This window comes from Macaca nemestrina, chromosome 9 (genome assembly GCF_043159975.1).
Source record: "Macaca nemestrina isolate mMacNem1 chromosome 9, mMacNem.hap1, whole genome shotgun sequence".
NCBI classification, from domain to species: domain Eukaryota; kingdom Metazoa; phylum Chordata; class Mammalia; order Primates; family Cercopithecidae; genus Macaca; species Macaca nemestrina.
This window is the reverse complement of record NC_092133.1, coordinates 65,166,188-65,187,281: the sequence shown is the minus strand read 5'-3', so window position 1 is coordinate 65,187,281 and position 21,094 is coordinate 65,166,188. Positions and strand designations below refer to the sequence as shown.

The 21,094-nt window shown below is 48.2% G+C and overlaps 1 protein-coding gene and 1 long non-coding RNA gene across 7 annotated transcripts in view; one reads left to right on the top strand and one right to left on the bottom strand.

Annotated features, from left to right (window-relative positions):
- Positions 1 to 801: 801 nt before the first annotated feature.
- LOC139356253 (uncharacterized) overlaps positions 802 to 21,094 on the bottom strand; it is a 43,322-nt gene continuing 23,029 nt past the window's right edge. For 2 of the 4 annotated variants that reach the window (XR_011607800.1, XR_011607798.1), the window contains 4 exons: positions 5,148 to 5,614; positions 4,244 to 4,304; positions 2,523 to 3,204; positions 802 to 1,108 (listed from right to left, as the gene is read on the bottom strand). This is a non-coding gene — a long non-coding RNA (uncharacterized lncRNA). Of the gene's footprint in view, positions 1,109 to 2,522; positions 3,205 to 3,333; positions 4,305 to 5,147; positions 5,615 to 18,644; positions 20,200 to 21,094 lie in introns of those variants that run through there. The other 2 variants (XR_011607799.1, XR_011607801.1) reach the window with 2 other exon arrangements.
- Positions 8,479 to 12,223, top strand: LOC105466112 (uncharacterized protein C5orf60-like). Of its 3 annotated transcripts, XM_011715056.3 has the most exons (5): positions 8,479 to 8,497; positions 9,327 to 9,483; positions 10,203 to 10,260; positions 10,761 to 10,821; positions 11,050 to 12,223. In XM_011715056.3, the coding sequence occupies exons 2-5, from the start codon at positions 9,403 to 9,405 to the stop codon at positions 11,768 to 11,770; spliced, it is 921 nt and encodes a 306-aa protein (XP_011713358.2). In that variant the 5' UTR covers positions 8,479 to 8,497; positions 9,327 to 9,402; the 3' UTR covers positions 11,771 to 12,223. The 3 variants fall into 3 exon arrangements, with proteins under 3 accessions (XP_011713358.2, XP_070925753.1, XP_011713356.2); XM_071069652.1 differs by lacking the exon at positions 8,479 to 8,497 and having other exon boundaries at positions 9,205 to 9,483; positions 9,802 to 10,260; XM_011715054.3 differs by lacking the exon at positions 8,479 to 8,497 and having other exon boundaries at positions 9,209 to 9,483.

The window sequence follows — 21,094 nt, the reverse complement described above, 5'->3', positions numbered from 1 at the left end:
ACGGGTTGCTAAGTGCAGCAAACCACCATGGCACACATTTACCTATGTAACAAACCTGCACATTCTGTACATGTATCCCAGAACTTGAAGTAAAATAATTTTTTTTTTTTTTTTTGAGACGGAGTCTCGCTCTGTCGCCCAGGCTGGAGTGCAGTGGCCGGATCTCAGCTCACTGCAAGCTCCGCCTCCCGGGTTTACGCCATTCTCCTGCCTCAGCCTCCTGAGTAGCTGGGACCACAGGCGCCCGCCACCTCACCCGGCTAGTTTTTTGTATTTTTTAGTAGAGACAGGGTTTCACCGTGTTTGCCAGGATGGTCTCGATCTCCTGACCTCGTGATCCGCCCGTCTCGGCCTCCCAAAGTGCTGGGATTACAGGCTTGAGCCACCGCGCCCAGCCAAATTTTTTTTTTTAATTAAGAAAAAAGCTGGCAGACCAATAGGACAATGGGTGAAAGAAATGAAGCGAGACAAAAAAGGGAAGGAAGAAAGGGAGGGAGGGGCCGGGCGTGGTGGCGGGCTCAAAAAAAAAAAAAAAAAAAAAAAAGAAAGGGAGGGAGGAGGGAGGAATGGAGAGGAAAAAACAAATGAACATCCAAATGTCCAAAAAGCATATAAAACATGCTCAACCTCATAAGCCATCAAATTTAAACCACAATGAGAAACCAATATTACACCTACCAGAATGGTTAAAATTAAAAACACTGTTGATACCAAGTTTGGGCAAGAATGTGGAGTAACTGAAACTTTATATACTACTATTGGGAATGTAAAATAGCACAACTACTTTGGAAAACCCTTGAGTAATACCTACTAAAGGAGACCACACCTGTGACCCCCACATTCCACTCCTATGCATAGACCCAAAAGAATTGTGCACTGTACATGTGTTCACCAAATGATGTGCACTAGAATGTTCATATCAGCACCATTCACAATAGCCCCAACTTCCAACAGGAGAATGGATTAGTACCTCTCAGTATATTTATAGAGTAAAATTCTTACAGCACTGAAAATGGATTAACAGCTGCCATGCACAGTTGGTGAATCTCAGCAACATAATGTTGAGCAGAAGAAGCCAGACACGAATGCATACTGCACGATTCTATTTCTGTGAAACAGGCAAAAGAAACATCTGGTGAGAAGTTGGGAAAGCGATTATCTTAGTGCTGTTGGGGAGGATGGCTCTGGTAATATTCTACTTCTTGATCTGAGGGCTGGTGTCCCAGACGTAGTCACTCTATGATAATTTACCTAGCTGCCCTCTGGGGATTGGTGGCTTCTCTGTATGAATATTACACTTCAATTAAATAGTCAACAACAAAAATCTAACAATCAAATTAAGAAGTGAGCAAGGCCAGGCGCAGTGGCTCACACCTGTAATCCTAGCACTTTGAGAGGCTGAGGCGGGCAGATTACCTGAGGTCAGGAGTTCCAGACCAGCCTGGCCAACATGGTGAAACCCCATCTCTACTAAAAATACAAAAATTAGCTGGGCGTGGTGGCGTGTGCCTGTAATCCCAGCTACTTGGGAGGCTGAGGCAGGAGAATCACTTAAACCCGGGAGGTTGAGGTTGCAGTGAGCCCAGATCACGCCACTGCACTCCAGCCTGGGTGACAGAGCGAGACTCTGTCTTAAAAAAAATAATGAAATAAAATAAGCAAAGGACTTGAATAGACATTTCTCCATAATCAGCATCACTAATCATTAGGGAGATGGAAAAATGACAACGAGATACCATTTCACTCCTACTACATTGACTAGTATCAAAGAAAACCCAGAAAATAACGAATGTTGGTGAGGATGTGGAGAAACTGGAACCCTTGTGCACTGCTGGTGGGAATGTAAAATAGTGCCGCCCCTCTAGAAAACAGTATGGGGGTTCCTCGAGAAATTATACATAGGGACGCTCTAAGAATTCCACTTCTGGGTGTATATCCCCCCAAAATTGAAAGCAAGGAAATAAAGAGACACTCGCCCATCCCTGTCGATAGCAGTGTTATTCACAATAGATAAAAGGTGGGAGCAATTCGGCCAGGTGCAGTGGCTCATGCCTGTAATCCCAGCACTTTGGGAGACCGATGTGGGTGGATCATGAGGTCAGGAATTCGAGATCAGTCTGACCAACATAGTGAAACTCCATCTCTACTAAAAATACAACAACAACAACAAAAAAAAAAACGGCCAGGTACAGAGTGGCTCACGCCTATAATCCCAATACTTTGGGGGGTCAAGGCGGGCAGATCACCTGAGATCAGGAGTTTGAGACCAGCCTGGCCAGCATGGTGAAACCCTGTCTCTACTAAAACTACAAAAAAAATTAGCTGGGCATGGTGGTGGGAGCCTGTAATCCAAGCTACTTGGGGGGCTGAGGCAGGAAAATAATTTGAACCCGGAAGGTGGAGGTTGCAGTGAGCTCAGATTGCTCCATTGCACTCCAGCCTGGGCAACAAAAGTGAGACTCCATCTCAACAGAAAAACAACCAACCAACCAAAAAAATTAGCCAGGTGTCGGGGCACGCACCTGTAATCCCAACTGCTCAGGAGGCTGAGGCAGGAGAATCGCTTAAACCCAGGAGGCAGAGGTTGCAGTGGAAGAGAAACCTGCAGAGACGCTGGCTGTGTCTAGACCAAGAGCGGGCCTGTCCTGGTGCACACGATAAAGTGTTCAAGGCAGTTTATTAAAGTAAAAGAGAAAATACGACCTCTGTGTTAGTTTCCTGTGGCTGCTGTAACAAGCTACCACAGGCCTGGGGGTTCACAGCAACAGAAACTTATTCCCTCACAGTCCCGGGGGCCAGAAGACAGAAATCAAGGCCTGGAGAAGGCAGGGCCATGCTCCCTCCTGAGGCTCTCGGGGAGGAGCCTCCTGGCCTCTTCCGGCCTCCGGCGGCTGCCCTGGCGTTCCTGCGCTGTGGCTGCATCTCCAAGACCTGCTCCGTCTTTCACAGGGCCTTGTTGCTTGTGCAGCTCTGGGTCGAAGCTCCCTTGGACTCTCTCTTCTAGGACATTTAGGGCCTGCCTGGATGACTCAGGATACGCTCCTCCTCTCAGGGTCTCTCTCTAATCATGTCTTTTGCCATTCCAGCTGATGCTCGCGGGCTCCAGGGCTCAGACACGGGTGTATCTGTGGAGCCATGATCAGCCTACCATAACCTCCAAGTCATTCGAAAGAGGAAGGGGAATACGAAAACTGAGTCTCTCTACTAGAAGTTAGGAAAGGAGAGATAAAATAGAAGTTCAGAAAAGCCAGAACAAAAAATTAAGTGGTAGAAATAATTATCATAGATCAATAAAAACGAGAACCATAAATGTACAGAACAGAGCCCACTTACAGAGGAGGAGGGAGGCTCAGGTGTGAAGGACATGACCAGGGGACACGCTGCTGAGTGGCCCCATCCCCATCCAGGCCACAGACTGTCCCCAGGGACCCCTGGGCCACATAAGCAGAAGCTAGAGGGCGTGGGCCTCTTGGGCCGGGAGTCTCAGAGCCTGTGATGGTTAATTTCATGGGTCTGCATAACTGGCCCACAGAGGGCAGACACTTGGCCAAACATTATTCTAGGTGTGTGTGAGGAAGTTCTAGGTGAGGTTAACACTTGAACCAGTGGATTGCAAAGCAGACGGCCCTCCCCAGTGTGGGTGGCCCCTACAATCCATCAAAGACCTGAGCAGAACACAAAAGCCAGGTAGGAGAGAAATCATTCTGGGTTTGGTGATAGGGTGCTCGCATGTGGCCGTTGTGAAGGATGCTCCAGGGGACACAAAGGCTCTGGTGTCTGGGAGGAGCTCAGGGATGGATGATAGAGACCCAAAGGACCCTACGGAGGTCTTCGGGACTGATGATGGCATGGAGGCCAGAGGAGCTGGGGGAGCCTGTGGGGACACATGGAAGCTGGTGGGAGAAGCTTTCCCACGTCCCCCACATGGCCAGTGGTTCCTGGCAGGTGCTCGTTTGTACACTGGCCCCGGGCAGTCTTCGCGTGGAAGGTGATGGGAGCTGCCCTCCCTAGGGAGCTTCCTCAGACAGGAGCACAGGCTGCTGCCAGGAGCACTGGGCACCTGTGGTCCAGGCCCCTCCACGGCTCCCCACACTGACTTCACAAAGCTCTGCCTACCCCTGCCCCACAGCTTTAGCGACATCACAGCTGTGATCTCCCCTCTCAGATCAGCCCCAGGCCCTGGGGTGGCATCCTAGGTCCTGGTAGGAAGGAGGACATGGGAGAGAAGGGGAGAGAGCCTCACTTTTCCAGCAGGAGAGTGTGGTCCTTAGCGTTCTCCAGTTCTTTCAAGAGACTTCTACAAGCTGGAAAGCAGGAGATGGGTTATGGTGGTGAGGGAGGGATTAACACTTGAATTAGTGGACTGCAAAGCAAAGGCACTCAATCTGGCCAGAAGGGGGTGACTACCTCCCACAGGCCCTCGAGTGGTGGGTGCATAACAGGCCAGCCTCTCCTGGCTGGGCTTTCCCCTGGGTAAAATGAGGTGGGAGCACTGGCCAGCAGATGAGGGCAGAATCCCACCCTCCTGGCTCCACAAAAGGACAGAGCCCTGTACAGCAAAGACTTCAGGAGGTGGCCAGATGCAGTGGCTCACACCTGTAATCCCAGCACTTTGGGAGGCCAGGGCAGGCAGATCACCTGAGGTCAGGAGTTCAAGGGCAGCCTGGCCAACATGGTGAAACCCCATCTCTACTAAAAATATGAAAAATTAGCTGGGTGTGGTGGTGGGCACTTATAATCCCAGCTACTCCAGAAGCTGATGAAGGAGAATCGCTTGAATCAGGGAGGTGGAGGTTGCAGTGAGCCGAGATTGCGCCGCTGCACTCCAGCCTGGGTGACAGAGCAAGACTCCATCTCCAAAAAAAAAAAAGACTCCAGGAGGCGTTGACCCTGGGAGTTTTTCTCCAGCCTCATAGCCCATCTTGCGTGCAAGTGACAACATGTAGCTTTCCTTTTGTGAGGGGACCCTGTGGGATTCACTCCCTTTTCCTATTTCCTCCTGGGTGAAGCCTTGTGTGTCGGGACAATGTGGGGTCAGGGACTGTCTGGGTGACCCTGGCGAGCCTCTCCTTATGGAGTTCTAGGAGCCATCAGGGCAAGGGGAGCACACCCAGGACGGCCGCCCCCAGGGGTGTTTGGATACAGACCAGGAGCAGGCTGCTTTGTGATGGTGAGGGGAGGTGATGAGACTCCCCCGAGAGGCTCCCTTGGGCGCTGGAAAGATGGGACATGGGGAACTGCCTCCTGCCTGGACCAGCTGATGCCCAGAGCCACTCCTTTGGGTCCTCATCCCTCCTTCCAGGCAGTGGGGACGTGGGTTTCCAGGGTAATCCAGGCCTTTAGGGAGAGTGGGAATCTGACTTTGATCTTGCAGCTCTGCACTTTTCCTGCACATTTGCTGATTAGTTTATGTCTGCCAGGGGCTCAGGGCCAGGGCTAAGTCCCAGGGTCTTAGGGTAGGAAAGATGATTCCTCAGATGTTCTGCAGGCATTTGAGCATAGTAGAAAGATCAGTGGAGCCTCCAGTGAAACTTGGCAGATTGAGCACTTCATTTATTTTCACTCTCCCAGGATCCTTCCCAAATTATCATAAATAAATAGAGAATTCTGAAACCTACAAGGAAAAATACAGCAAAAGAACAATGAATCGGCCGGGCACGATGGCTCAAGCCTGTAATCCCAACACTTTGGGATGCTGAGACGGGCGGATCATGAGGTCAGGAGATCGAGACCATCCTGGCTAACACGGTGAAACCCCGTCTCTACTAAAAAATACAAAAAACTAGCCAGGCGAGGTGGCGGGCGCCTGTAGTCCCAGCTACTCGGGAGGCTGAGGCAGGAGAATGGCGTAAACCTGGGAGGTGGAGCTTGCAGTGAGCTGAGATCCGGCCACTGCACTCCAGCCTGGGCGACAGAGCGAGACTCCGTCTCAAAACAAAACAAAACAAAACAAAACAAAAAAAACAAAAAAAAACAATGAACCAGTTTCAAAGCCTAGGAGGAGAGGCCATAGGATAACTGAAAGCAACACCCTGTGGGACTGGAGAGCAGACAGTTTGGTAGAAACAGCACCCAGTCCCACAGAAGGAACTTGAGGAGAAGCAAGGTGACCGAGCCAGCAGAGCCGGGACCCAGACCCCCACCCTAGCCTGTGGGAGCTGCAGGTGTGTTCTGGGAACACACTGTTCTGTCCCTTCTATTTTTCTCATTTTATAAACTCTGGTTCTAGAAACAACTCACCTGCAGCCAGCTGGCTGGACCAGCATGTGGTAATGGGGCTGGACTATTTACAGCCCTACTTACAGGCTGTACCATGGCCACCTCCCAGCACGGTGCTCAGCTACGAGGTCAAAATAAGGTAGAGCCAGCTAGGTGAGGTGGGGCAGGGGGACGGGAGCTGTACACACAAGTGCTGGGGGCTCAGGGGCTCAATACTGTCCAGGGTCGGGGCTGTAAAGATGGCCAGTGTGGCGCCTGTGTCACGGGGAGGAAGCCTGCAGGGAAAATGTCATTCTCATCACATCACATCACACCAAAGGTATCTGCTATTAACATGGCTTATTGCTTTTTAAAAAAAAAATTTTTTTTTTTGAGACGGAGTCTCGCTCTGTCGCCCAGGCTGGAGTGCAGTGGCGCGATCTGGGCTCACTGCAAGCTCCGCCTCCCGGGTTCACGCCATTCTCCTGCCTCAGCCTCCCGAATAGCTGGGTCTACAGGTACCCGCCACCTTGCCCAGCTAGTTTTTTTGTATTTTTTTTAGTAGAGACAGGGTTTCACCGTATTAGCCAGGATGGTCTCGATCTGCTGACCTCGTGATCTGCCCATCTCGGCCTCCCAAAGTGCTGGGATTACAGGCTTGAGCCACCGCACCCGGCCTTAAAAAAATTTTAGATTCAGTAGGTACACGTGCAGGGTTGTTACATGGATAAACTGTGTGGTACTGAGGTTTGGGCTTCTAGTGAACCTGTCACTTAAATAGTGAATACAGTATCTAACAGGTAGTTTTTCAGCCCTTCCCCTGCTCCCGCTCTCCCCACTTTTTGAGTTCTCAGTCACTTTTTTTTTTTTGAGACGGAGTCTCTCGCCCAGGCTGGAGTGTAGTGGTGTAATCTCGGTGCCCTGCAACCTTGGCCTCCCGGGTTCAAGTGATTCTCTTGCCTCAGCCTCCTGAGTAGCTGGGATTACAGGTGCATGCCACCACACTCAGCTAATTTTTGTATTTTTAGAAGAGACGGGGTTTCACCATGTTGGCCAGGCTGGTATTGAACTCCGGACCTCAAGTGATCTGCCCGACTCGGCCTCCCAAAGAGCTAGGATTACAGGTGTGAGCCACCGCGCCCGGTCCGTGGTCCATGGTTTTAAATATATCAGTGACACCTATAAACTGATGATTCCCACATTTAAATTTCTAGCCAAAGCTCTTGGCCAATTTCTAGATTGTTCCCATGCTTCCTCAGCTTCTAGTGCCACTGGTATGTCTAAGGCCGTCTTACATTAAAGATCAAAAGATTTCTGAAGCCCCCACAGGATTCACATCCAACTCCTCCCCCAGTGTTTCCATCTCAGTCAAAGTAGCATCCTTCCCCCTCTTCCCCACCCACCCTGCAATTTACCCAGTTCCCTGGCCCCAGTTTCTCTCAGTGTCCACATGAGCAAGACCAGCTGGCTTTTATCTTCAAAATGTATCCCGAACCTGTGCAGTATTACCACCCGAGTCCAAGCAACCCGCAACCATACCTATCTGGATTCTTGTAACTGTTTCCTACCTGGCATCTCTGCTGCTACTCTTGCCCCTGCTCTCCCCCATAATCTTTACATGGGTTTTTTAAAATAGGTAAATCAGACCATGCCACTTCCCTTCCCAGAGCCCTGTGGTGGTTTCTCATCATTAGAATAAAGAGCTCTCCTGATCCAGGCCTTGCTAAGCTTTCTGACTTCCTCGTTTTATTTTATTTTTATTTATTTATTTGTTTTTCTGAGACGGAGTCTAGCTCTGTCATCGCCCAGGTTGGAGTGCAGTGGCGCAATATTGGCTCACTGCAAGCTCTGCCTCCCGGGTTCACGCCATTCTCCTGCTTCGGCCTCCAGAGTAGCTGGGACTACAGGCGCCCGCCACCACGCCCAGCTAATATTTTTGTATTTTTTAGTAGAGACCGGGATTCACCGGGTTAGCCAGGATGGTCTCGATCTCCTGACCTCGTGATCCTCCTGCCTTGGCTTCCCAAAGTGCTGGGATTACAGGCGTGAGCCCCTGCACCTGGCCCTGACTTCCTTTTCTAATGCTGGCGACAGTTAGAGGTGAGCACCCTGTGAAGACGTGGGCCCTCTATTAGCTGGAGGGGAGGGGAGGAAAGGGAGGCAGGGAGGGAGGGAAGAAAGGGAGAAAACACCAACAACTCAAAGAAGAATCACCATATAAACAACCTGTGCCTGTCAGGAATGTGCATCTTGCCTGCTATTATCTTATAGTTGAGACATGAAGTGGACTGACAAATTTGTGGGTTCTTGTTATGAGGAATTGACCTAGGTTGATATTCATTCTGCCAGAGCCACTGGAATTTGTAGCCTCTGAAAAGAGTTGTGCTATTTGGCAAAACCTGAATTGGGCATCACTTATCTTCATGTGCTTAGCCAAAGCCCTAGAAAAACATTTTTGAGGCCAGGCACAGGAGGCTCACGCCTGTAATCCCAAGCACCCTGGGAGGGTGAGGCGGGTAGATCACGAGGTCAGGAGTTCGAGACCAGCCTGGCCAAGATGGTGAAACCCCATCTCCACTAAAAATAAAAAAAATTAGCCAGGCGTGGTGGCAGGTGCCTATAATTCCAGCTACTCGGGAGGCTGAGGTAGAGAATTGCTTGAACCTGGGAGGCAGAGGTTGCAGTGAGCAGGTAGAGGAGACACTAGAGCAATAATCCCTGGAAATAACAGGAATTTCAGGGACAAATCCAGATCCTCAAAAACTGTGAAATTGAGGGAGCCTGAGCAGATCTCCAAGGAACCAGGTACCATCTGTGTGCCAGGGTGACAGGATGGAAAACAGACCAGGTCTGTCTCTGACAGGTTGAGCAGGTGGAGTGGGAAGGAGGGATGTAGAAGGCCAGGAGGGTGAAGGGAACTGCAGGGGTGGGTGGTGGTGGGTGGGGCTGGACCTCAGTCTCCTCCTCCCACTGCCCACCCCACCCTTAGGAGCCCTTTGTGAGGGGGAGGCCCCAGCTCTGTGATGTGGGCCTGGGCCCCAATAAATAGTCCCAGAGGGGACGCCCAGGGCTCAGTAGACTGAGGGCAGCAGTGCAGTTGACATGGATATTCTCTTTTCTCTGAACAGTGTTCTTGACACAGAGCTGTGCTGGAGCCCCATTCCTGAGATCATCCATTTCATCCTCTTCGTTGCGTTTAGCCTGATGTTCCTGATCATCTTACGCCCCTACTTTACCCCCAGGGAGCCGTCCTCAGGGCCTCCCAGAGAGGAGAACAGCAAGAATGTAAGGAGCCCTCAGCCCACACCCAGCAGAGAATGATTCTGTTTTTCCTGCTCTCTTTTCCACTTTTCCAAATCAACCAGAGGCGCTCCTGTGATGGGAAATCTCATCATCCCTCTAGGGACGGCAGGGCAGGCAGGGGTTGGAGTGGGCCTAGGATTTCCATCCCCAGCTCCCAGACCATCTGTGGGGGTGCACGGGAGGCATCACAGCAAAAACAAACCCCGGGACTCAGCGGCGAGGACCCGGTCATGAGAGGGGTGAGGTCGTTGTGGGAGGACAGGCCCTGAGCCCGGGCTCATCAGCCGCCTTCCCGGGCAGGTACCTCGGGTCCCAGCCTCTGTGTGTGGTGCTCTGGGGCTGTGCTGAGCCCGAGAGCCCTTACCTGAGACTGGAGTCGCCTCTGGCCTCCTCGGAAGCAGAATCCTCCCTGCCAGCTCAGAGGCACCTGCAGACCCAAGTGTGTGTGTTTCACAAGCAGCGGAACAGGGACTGAGGCCGCCCAGGGTGGGCCTCACATAGAAAACCCCTCCGTGCTTTTCAAAGAAGGAAACCAGAAAAGGTTATTATGCACTTCAGAAACGAGTGAAAGGAAAGAGAAGCACACAGGGCTCCGTGAGCTGAGTGGAGAAAGTGTGTCATTCATGAGCACTGTGGGTCCGCAGCTGTGGGGACAGGAGACTGAGACCTGGCCTGCACCCTCACTCTTTCTTGTCTCTCAGGATCGAGCTGAAGTGGGGGAATGGATAAGGATCAGAAATAGGTATATCACTTCGAAAGGTAAGGCTCTGAGGGTCCCCGAAGCCCCAGAGATCACAGCTTCACCTGTTCCTAGGAACAAGCACCAAGTCTCCTAGAAAGTCTTTTGCAGAGGCCTGATGGGGAAGCTCCTGCTAGGGCAATTGGAACCCGGGATCCATCTCCGATTCCCTGCCGGGATGAAGTCATGGGGTCCAGGGAGTGGGTGTTGTCCAGGAGGGGACTATGTGGGGAAGGGGACCAGTGACTGCGTGGACCTGCAGGAGGGGCTCCAGGTCCATGTGGCAGCTGTTTAACATGGCTGAGTCCTCTTTGAGACTCAGGAAGTACTTTGTAAATGACAAAGTGCTGCCCCCCGGCACCTGGCTATCACTCTTGGGGCCATGTGGCCTTCGACAGGGATGCTGGGACTCCAGAGTCTAATCCCCGATCCTGGCGTCTCTCCTACGGGTACACGGACTCAGCCTCCTATAAATCCCAGTTCCCTCCCTCGCCACCATAACCCATCTCCTGCTTTCCAGATTACAGAATTCTCTTGAAAGAAGTGGAGAACCTTGAGGTCTACGCTTTCCTGCTGAAAAAGTGAGGCTCTTTCCCCTTCTCTCCCATGTCCTTCTTCCTACCAGGGCCTAGGATGCCACCCCAGGGCCTGGGGCTGATCTGGGAGGGGAGATCACAGCCATGATGTCACTAAAGCCCTGGGGCAGGGGTAGGCAGAGCTTTGTGAAATCAGCATGGGGAGCCCTGGAGGGGCCTGGACCACAGGTGTCCAGTGCTCCCAGCTGCAGTCTGTGCTCCTGTCTCCTGCAGGTGCCTGAAGGAGCTCCCTAGGGAGGGCAGCTCCCATCACCTTCCATGCCAAGACCACCTGGGGCCAGCGTACAAACAAGCACCTGCTAGGAACCACCGGCCATGTGGGGGGCGTGGGAAAGCTTCTCCCACCAGCTTCCATGTGTCCCTACAGGCTCCCCCGGCTCCTTTGGCCTCCATGCCCTCATCAGTGCCAAAGACCTCCGTAGGATCCTTTGAGTCTCTGTCATCCCTGAGCTCCTCCAAGCCACCAGAGCCTTTGCATCCCCTGAAACACCCTTCACACCGGCCATCTGCCAGCACCCTATCACCAAACCCGACCACCTCCGTAGAATCCTTGGGGTCTCTGTCATCCCTGAGCTCCTCCCAGCGACCACAGCCCTTGCGTCCCCTGGAGTGTCCTTCATACAAGCCACGTGGGCATTCCCCTCCCCGACGACGGAACCCTGGCTGGGTGTCCTGGACTGACTCCATGCAGGCTGATTCCAAAACTGATGTGACAATATGCCCAATGTGCAACAACCCTGAGTGCTCCTGTCTACACAGTTGGTGGGTGCCTTCTAGCCCTCGAGTGATCCAAGGCATTGGTCGCTGCAGTGATCCTGACCTGGGCCTCTCCGGGAGGCAGGAGGGTGCTAGAGCCTGGTGCCTCTGCACCTCCACACAGTACCCATTCGAGCACCCTAATCTTCCCACCCAGCCACTAAACGCTTCCTTCTAGGGAGACCTCACATGCAGGCAGCTGGAGGCAGGGGTCCCACTTTCCTCAGCTTGGATGTGCCAATGCTGCTGGATGCACAAGACACCAAAATCCATGGACACAGCACATCCAACATCCACAAACAATTGGGAATCTCTTGAGGACAACTTGGAGGCACATCCCCTCATCCGGGCACCCCACAGATGCTGGAAACGCGCGTTCTAATGGATTGGGAGAGGCGGAGATGGAGCCTGTAAATCTCCTTGGGAGGCTTGGCCCCTACAGAGACCTTTTCCACAGCGCTGCACAGAGACCTCCCACTGCAAAGATCTCCCACAGAGACCTCATGGCTATTCTTCCTTCCTAGAAGATCCGAACTCACTTAGAAAACTGCCAGCACAGGAGGGGTAACATCAGCTGTGCCCCTCACTGGACAACCCAGAAACTTTGGGTCATTGTCAACGTTGCAAGGAAGATGCTCAGGAATTGTCGCTCTTTTGCACTGCCATTCTCTCCTAACAGAACTGCAGATTCCACGTGTAGACCTGCAAACTTCTGTTCTCTACGGTTCCCTGACCCACAGTTCAGAGAATCATAATTTTTTTTTTTTTTTAATGGAATCTCACTCTGTTGCTCAGGCTGGAGTGCAGTGGCACCATCTCGGCTCACTTCCACCTCCCAGATTCAAGTCATTCTCCTGCCTCAGCTTCCCAAGTAGCTGGGATTACAGGCACGTGCCACCACACCCAGCTAATTTTTATAATTTTAGTCGAGAGAGGGTTTCACCATGTTGGTAGGCTTGTCTTGAACTCCTGACCTTAAGATATCTGCCTGCCTCAGCCTCTCAAAAGTGCTGGGATTATAGGCCTGAGCCACCGCACCCGGCTGAATCATAAATTTTAAACCTGAATAAAATGCTGCCAACCTCCAATGAGAGTAAAATATCTCCTTTGTCCAATTTTAGTTATTGTCTAGTCAAATGCTATCAATATCGTATTTTAAAATTTCATTGGCAACAAGGCCTGAACTAGAGATGGGTGACTTCCTTATTTTGCACATAACTTGTGTCAGCTTTGTGAGGTCTAGTTTTTAAAATGAAGCAACAATCTGAAAATATATGATTTTCAGTCATATAAATGAGTCAAATGTATGGCAGTATTTCTATTTTATCCTATGGCAAAATAATCCTAATTTTAGTATTATTTTATTCCTTAAAATGTAATACCTTCAAATGATATTATCCATGTTTCCAAGATTTGACAAAGTCTTCATGTTCAGCCAACATGGTTTAAGCTGATGAACCACCTAGAAGGATTCTTTTTCTTTTTTTAGAGACAGAGTCTCACTCTGTCACCCAAACTGGAGTGCAGTGGTACGATCTCGGCTCACTGCAAACTCCACCTCCCGGGTTCAAGCGATTCTCCTGCCTCAGCCTCCCAAGTACCTGGGATTACTGACCTTGTGATCCGCCTGCCTCGGCCTCCCAAAGTGCTGGGATTACAGGCGTGAGCCACCATGCCCGGCCAAAGGATTCATTTTTTAAATAATCCTAAGAAATGCACATTTTTCCAAGACTCTTGGAGGTCAGGCTTCATTTTATATTCAGTAAAGGGTTAAAGGATGTGATACTTCAGATATTTGGAATCTTAGTAAATTTCTCACTGAATGTACGCTTGACATAGATACACAGCCCATTCAAACTATTGGGAAGAGGCGTCTTAATATCTGAATTGAAGAAAGTGTCCATTTAGTCAACATGTGTATTAGAATAATGAAAGGCCTCACTACTTATATGCCCAGCACTTTCTGAAGGGTGCACTTTGGTGAGACTGTATGTTTCTTGCTGCTCATAAGTAACACATTGTCTTTGGCTTGTTAAAGTCTGCTTTAATATCATCTGTTAAGCATGTGTCACTAGTGAAGTCTCTCAGATTATCCCTCAGGGTGAAAGCATCACACTCCTTTCTTCAAAAGTAGCAAAGTCAACACGAGGGCCCTTGAAGCCAATTTGTTCCAAGAAGAACTTCCCTCCTATTCCTTACAATTACACACTTATACCTATTATATTTTCTACTTTACTCCCTTTAATGTCATTGAATCACAAAATGATGAAATAGTGAGTATCCTCTAGTACACTATTGGCTTGTATTCTTTTTACAGTGCAACAGATGTTTAATCATCGAACTGGACCAACTAGGAAAGATTTCCATACAGAAAATGCATTACAGAGTAGTGTACCCTTTTTAAACTGACTTTTAAAACAGGGTTAAACTAAATGATCATGTCTTTTGACTTAAAGTTGTTTGGGGTAGCCACAATGTCTGAAAACAGACAACTGTCCATAATAGTTTATTGTTATGACATGTTTAATGTGCTGTCCCTCACTAGGTTGTGCAAAACTGCAATGCACAGTGTGCATTAAAGCAACGTTCCCATCATCCGCTGCACCTGCGTCCACCATATATTGCTGCAGATAATTTATGTGTCCAACTTCCAGGGTGTAAACTTATGCCTTTACCCCAGAAGAACTAAACAAGTGGGTTCAATCTATTACAAAAATACTGTCAGTGTTTCCAGACTTCTTTTTTTTTGGAGACAGGGCCTCATACCCAGGCTGGAGTGCAGTGGTGCGTCACAGCTCATTGTAGCCTTGACCTCTTGGGCTCAAACGATCCTCCTGCCTCAGTCTCCCAAGTAGCTGGGACCAACAGGTATGTGCCACCAGGTCTGACTAATTGCTAAATTTTTTTTTTGGTGGAGATTGTGTTGCCCAGGTTAGTCTTGAACTCCTGGCCTCAAGTGATCCTTCCACCTCAGCCTCCCAGAGTGTGGGATTATAGGCATGAGCCACCATGTCTGGCCTTGGTTTTGAAACAGATTTTTATTTAAAACAGGTTTCACACTTCAATAAATTAGGCACTCCAGAACACAGTGTATAGGGTGGCAATTATATGTTGACTTCTTAATACTCCAAGAGATAAAGATCTTTTCCAAATAGGCAAAAAAAAAAAAGTAGTCATCATGCAATATTAGCCTCTAAGAGTAACTTCCCTTTATAGACGACAATATTACTGACAGTTTCATGCACTTTTGCTTTATAAAGAACTCCACAGGAAGAAATTTCCCCAGTCTTTCCCAGTAGACACAGCTACATTTTCTGTCACACTCAAACCATTGGCACAGTACAGCATGTCCAGATTCAGACAATCAAGGGGTTTCACAATTGCTTCCCCAATGTATGCCATGAGGTTGGTCAGATTTGAAACCATTCTTGTAACAGGATCAATCTTTATAATTTGCCCCTGCCATATGGATGGTTTGCATTCCCCAAACAGGAGTGTCCTGGGTTACTCAGAGGTGTGCCATGGTGCCCTCCCTTGGCCATTTTATAATAACCAGAACAGCCCATTTCCTCATGGACACGCATCCCAAGCTCTCCACAGCCCAGTACCACAGCTATGCAAACGATATGGATGGAACTCACATTCAGAAAGCTGGAAAATAAGGCTGTGCCGGCCGGGCGCGGTGGCTCACGCCTGTAATCCCAGCACTTTGGGAGGCCGAGACGGGCGGGTCACGAGGTCAGGAGATCGAGACCATCCTGGCTAACACGGTGAAACCCCGTCTCTACTAAAAATACAAAACACTAGCCGGGTGTAGTGGCGGGCGCCTGTAGTCCCAGCTACTTGGGAGGCTGAGGCAGGAGAATGGCGAGAACCCAGGAGGCGGAGCTTGCAGTGAGCCGAGATCGCGCCACCGCACTCCAGCCTGGGCGACTGAGCAAAACTCCATCTCAAAAAAAAAAAAAAAAGAAAAGAAGGCTGTGCCAGGCACAGTAGATGAGCAATGAGAAGATGCTAATGTCTTTTCCAGAAGCGTGAGTGATCCAGCTCTTTGGTTCTGAGCATTTCTGCGCTTTAGCGTTTCTCTCCCTCATTCACAGTAAAGACATCTGCAGCTCTTCCCTCTCCCTGAGATCAGAAACTGGAACAGCCACCACCTGCTCCCTGATGTTTTCATGATCTCTGCCATTTGTTACAATGACCACTTAGCCAGACATCTCAGTGCAGGGATCCCCATTAAACTGCAGAAGCAAGACCAGCCCACCACCCTTTCTTCTTATTCCTGCCATAATCTGATGCTAGTAACAGTTTGCCTACCTACTTTAATGGTAACAAATATTTGTACAAGTTTAACAAATGGTTAAACTTGGTTAAACAAATGGTTAACAATGGTAACAAATATTTGTACAAGAATGTACAAGTTTATTCTGTAGATTGTGGTCCCTGGAGTGAGAAACTCTCTCCACCTACCAGATCTGTGACTTAAGTCAGTCACTCAGTGTCTCCAAACTTAATTTCCTTGATGTAGAAAATGGGGATAGAAGTTAATAACATTGCAGGGAAAGGGGACATGAGTTATAATATAAAATTCTTTGCACGGTTCCTATTGGATAATTTTTCTATTATTATTGCTTGTATTTTTGTCACATTATAACCAACTTAGTTTTACTTATTAAAGTACACACAGGTTTTTTTTTTTTTACAGAATTAATAATTTACTTTTATAGCACAAAAGTGTTAAAAGTATGTGTTAAAAATTGAGTCCCAGTGGGATGCAGTGGCTCCCGCCTGTGATCCCAGCACTTCGGGAGGCCGAGGCAGGCCTCACTTCACTTGAGATCACGAGGTCAGGAGTTTGAGACTAGCCTGGTCGACATGGTGAAACCCCATTTCTACTAAAAACACAAAAAATAGCTGGGCGTGGTGTCTCCTGCCTGTAGTCCCAGCTACTCAAGAGGCTGAAACAGGAAAATTGCTTGAACAGGGAGGCAGAGGTTGCAGTGAGCCGAGATGGCTCCACTGCTCTCTAGCTGGGGCAACAGGGTGAGACTCTGTCTCAGGAAAAAAAAAAAAAATTGAGTCCCATCTGAGAAAATAAACTGAATATTTAAGTAAATTTCAAATCTTTTTTTGCCACATGATATTTAGGGGTTTCTACTAATTGACTTTGATGTTAAAGGGCTGTTTTTGTGATCCCAAAGCCATTGCCGCTTTTACTTTGAACAAGCTGGACTCGTGGGGTACTTCAGAGCCACCTCTGTTTTCTCCACGCAGCCTGCTCCTTGCTGCTGGTTCCGAGTCCCTGAATGAAATCTGGGATCTTCATGGCTCACCTACTTACTTTCAGGGGAAAAAAAAAATCCTCCAGTCATCTCCAATAACAAGAAGAGGTCTGATTTCAGTCATTAAACTGTGCAGTGTGATGTCATAGCCAAATGGCCACACTGCATTAGACAGCCAAGCTTCCTCTCCCAGGACAGCCTGCCTGGGCGCAGGCCACCATGCCCGGCTAATTTTTGTATTTTTAGCAGAAACGGGGTTTCACCATGCTGGCCAGGCTGGTCTCGAACTCCTGACCTCGTGATCCGCCCACCTTGGCCTCCCAAAGTGCTGGGATTACAGGTGTGAGCCATTGTGCCCGGCTGTTTTTCTTTTTTAAAGACGGTTTTCTTTATTTTTGCAATATCATTACACTATTGACAAGTACCAATTGCACACTGTATAACTACATCAAACCCATCCACCTAACAGCTCAATTCAATGTCTTCGATTGTTCAGAGCCCTGAATGACATCTTAATAAAAAGCCAAAAGTTGTTTCCATAAAGATCCTCAAGGTGTTTGACTCTGAGCACATCTTGTCAGATGCCCATAAAGGAAGCTGACTCTCAATGGGTTCCAGGAATTAGGTGGTTACATCCAGAACAGCCCATCTGACAAGCCCATCTGACAAAACCAATTAACTATGCTCCTCAGTTTACCCTGGAGGATGGTGGGGGATGGCGCAATTAAGTTTGCTTCCAGGCTGCTTCAAGTTTCAACTTCGTTGGAGTCCCATTTACAATTTAAAACACGGAAAATTCACGCTTGTGCATGAAATTCGTGTTTCTTCAGAACATGCAGCTGAGATAACATTGATACTACGGCATGATGGGCTGTTCACAGAGAAATCCCTGCCCGGGGCACACTCAGGCCTGGCGCCTGGCCTGCGGCTCACCTGGCGGGGGAAAGGGTTTCTCTGGGTGGTCCAAGGTGGCACAGGTGACCCATGGCGAGGAGCCTCTGGGGGGCTCAGCGAACCCAGCGTCCACTCAATTGTCGTGCGCCTGGCAATTCACGCGGTGCCCGGTGGGTGCGCGGGAGCCACATCAAAGTCCCCCCCCCCCCCCCAAGTTCCTGGGGCTTCCTGCTGATTTCGAGGTCTACAGGGTGGGTTTCGTGCAAATCACATCCTTCTTCAGCTGGAGGACCCCAGAAAGGCAGAGAGCTCCCTTACAGAGTGTGCTGGGCCCTGACGCAGACCTGCTCCCAAATGCCCTGGGGTCGGGGCTTAAGGCCTGGGGGTCGCAGGAGCCTGGTTTTCTCACTGTGATGCTCACAGCCGCTGCCTTTTCCCCGGACTCCAAGTCTGAGGCCGCCGTGTCCGTGGACACGGATGAGAATCCGAGCTTCCCGAGGGTGATCTCAGCTCCAAGGTCACTCCTGAGGAGTCTTCTGCATCCTACCCTTTGTCAGCGCTGGTCCTCATTTCACCTGCCCAGGGCCTTCAGGAGGGGTGACACTCTGGCTGCAGACAGCCCGGCGCTCGCCCACCTGCGCCCCCCGTCCTCACTCGCCCCTCCTCGTTCCGCCTCACCGCCATTGCCTTCCTGGGCCCCCTCGCCCTCCTCCTGCTTCCCGCGCCTCCTGGGGGGCTCTGCGTTTTCGTCTGAAGCGCCCTCCCCTGGGACAACCGGCGGGTGCTTCGCAGGCTGCAGTCAGGGCTGACTTCACGGGGGCCAGGCGCTGGGCTGAGAGGTCCTCCTGGAAAACTTTTAAGTATGTTTGAAACGATTCGCGTATGTGAATCTAGTTTTTGAATTGTAAATTTTATGAAACTTAAATACAAATCACGTATTTCTTATGAAAATTTCGTGTCTGAATTAAGAAGTGCTATCAATATAAAATATCAGATTTCAAAAACTTAGTGCAAAAACAGAAGGTGAAATATCTCATTCATGTTTATGTTGATAACATGTTGAAATGACACTACTTTGGACATATTGAATTAAATATATTATTAAAATGTATTTCGCATATTTTTTACTTTTTTAAGTGGCTACTACAAACATTAAGTCACATGTGTTCTTGTATTACATTTCTACTGGACAGTGTGCTGCACAAGAAAATTTAAAAAGTAGGCCGGGTGCAGTGGCTCACGCCTATAATCCCAGCACTTCCGGAGGCCGAGGCAGGCGGATCTTGAGGTCAGGAGATCCAGACCATCCTAACACAGTGAAGCCCCGTCTCTACTAAAAATACAAAAGAATTGGCTGGGCGTGGTGGCAGGCGCCTGTAGTCCCAGCTACTAGGGAGGCTGAGGCAGGAGAATGGTGTGAACCTGGGAGGCGGAGCTTGCAGTGAGCAGACATTGAGCCACCGCACTCCAGCCTGGGCGTCAGAGGGAGACTCCATCTCAAAAAAAAAAAAAAAGAAAAAGAAAATAAAAAAGTAAAAAAATTATCCAGTTCATTTTAAGAAACTAAAATTTTTAATTCTCAAGTTAGATAAAGTTAACAAAAATAAAATTATAAAACTATTTTTTTACTTAGGATCACTTATATAAAACAAAATATAGCTAACAGAATCAAATAGTATATATATTAATTTATCATTTTGTATTTAAGATCTTTATTTCTCTAACATTCTTGGTCTTATCAAAACACCTCAGTATACAAAATCAGAGAAAAATCATCATAATCTATAATGCCAGTCATCACAATCAACATGGTATAATTTTAAAAAATAAACTATCTTGCCCTGTAGATGTATATATACAGCAGTCCCTCCATATCCACAAGGGATTAGTTCCAGGACCCTCCCCCCAAAATCCACAATGCTCAAGTCCCTTATATAAAATAGCACTGTACAGTCAGTCCCCAATTTATGATGGCTTCAATTGAGAATTTTTGACTTGCCAATGGTGTGAAAGCAATGGGCATTCAGAACGCTTCTCATCTTACAATGGGGTTACATCTGGATAAACCCATTGTAAATTCAACTCACCATACTGTCAATCTATATGATAGATGTATTTGGTTGTAACCCCATCATAAGTCAAGGAGCATCTGTATTTGCGTATAACCTATGTACATCCTCTGTATAATTTAAATCACCTCTAAATTACTTACACTACTACTTAATACAATGTAAATGCTGTGTACATAGTTGTTGGGGCCGAGCACGGTGGCTCACTCCTGTAATCCCAACACTTTGGGAGGCTGAGGCAGGAGGATCACTTGAGCCCAGGCGTTCTGGTCCCAGTTACTCAGGAGGCTGAAGTGGGAGGATCACTTGAGCTCAGGAGGTCGTGGCTGCAGTGAGCTATGATGGTGCCACTGCACTCAAACCTAGGCAACAAAGCAAGACTGTTTCAAAAAAAAAGTTGTTGTATTGATTTTTTATTTGTATTATTTTTTCTTGTTATTTGTTATTGCTTTTGTTTTTCAAATATTTTTGATCCACGGTTGGTTGAAACCACAGATGTAAAGCCCCAGGATACAAGGGGCCAACTGTATATAAAATCAAGTAAAACTTAGCTTAGGAATGTAATAATTTTTTTTTATATTATGTGTATATATATACATGTGTATATTTGTATCTATATATGTATATATTTCTGTGTGTATATGTATATATACACATATATTTTTTCTTTTTTTCAATAGGGATGAGGTCTCACTATGTTGCCCAGGCTGATACTGAACTCCTGAGCTCAAGCGATCTTCCTGCTTCAGACTCCCAAAATCCTGTGAAGAATTTTTCAACATTGAAAAACCTATTAACATGAGCTACCACATTAAAAAGAAAAAAAAAAATCATATAATTATCTCAGTTTATTCAGAAATTTGATAAGATTCAAAGCCTACTTATGATTTTTTCCCTCTTAGCTAATTAAGACTGGAAGAAACTTTTTCAACTAGTAAATTTCACATACCAAAACCTTACATCAAAATTTTACTTGATAAAGAAAATTGCAAAGATCCTTAATTAATCCTTTAAGGTCAGGATTAATTAACACAAAAATACTCAGTAATCTCCTATGGTTTAACATAGAACTGCATTGTCCTGGTCAATGCCCCAAGGAAAGAAAAAGAAAGAAAACATGTAAGGATTGGAAGATGAGAAAAAATTGTCATAATTTTTTTTTTTTTTTTTTTTTTTTTTTGAGACGGAGTCTCGCTGTGTCGCCCAGGCTGGAGTGCAGTGGCCGGATCTCAGCTCACTGCAAGCTCTGCCTCCCGG

Coding starts and splice junctions, on each gene's coding strand:
- LOC105466112 (XM_011715054.3), top strand. CDS start 9,301: ATGGATATTCTCTTTTCTCTGAACAGTGTTCTTGACACAGAGCTGTGC. Junction 9,484..10,202: donor GAGAGGAGAACAGCAAGAAT/GTAAGGAGCCCT, acceptor CTTGTCTCTCAG/GATCGAGCTGAAGTGGGGGA. Junction 10,822..11,049: donor TACGCTTTCCTGCTGAAAAA/GTGAGGCTCTTT, acceptor TGTCTCCTGCAG/GTGCCTGAAGGAGCTCCCTA.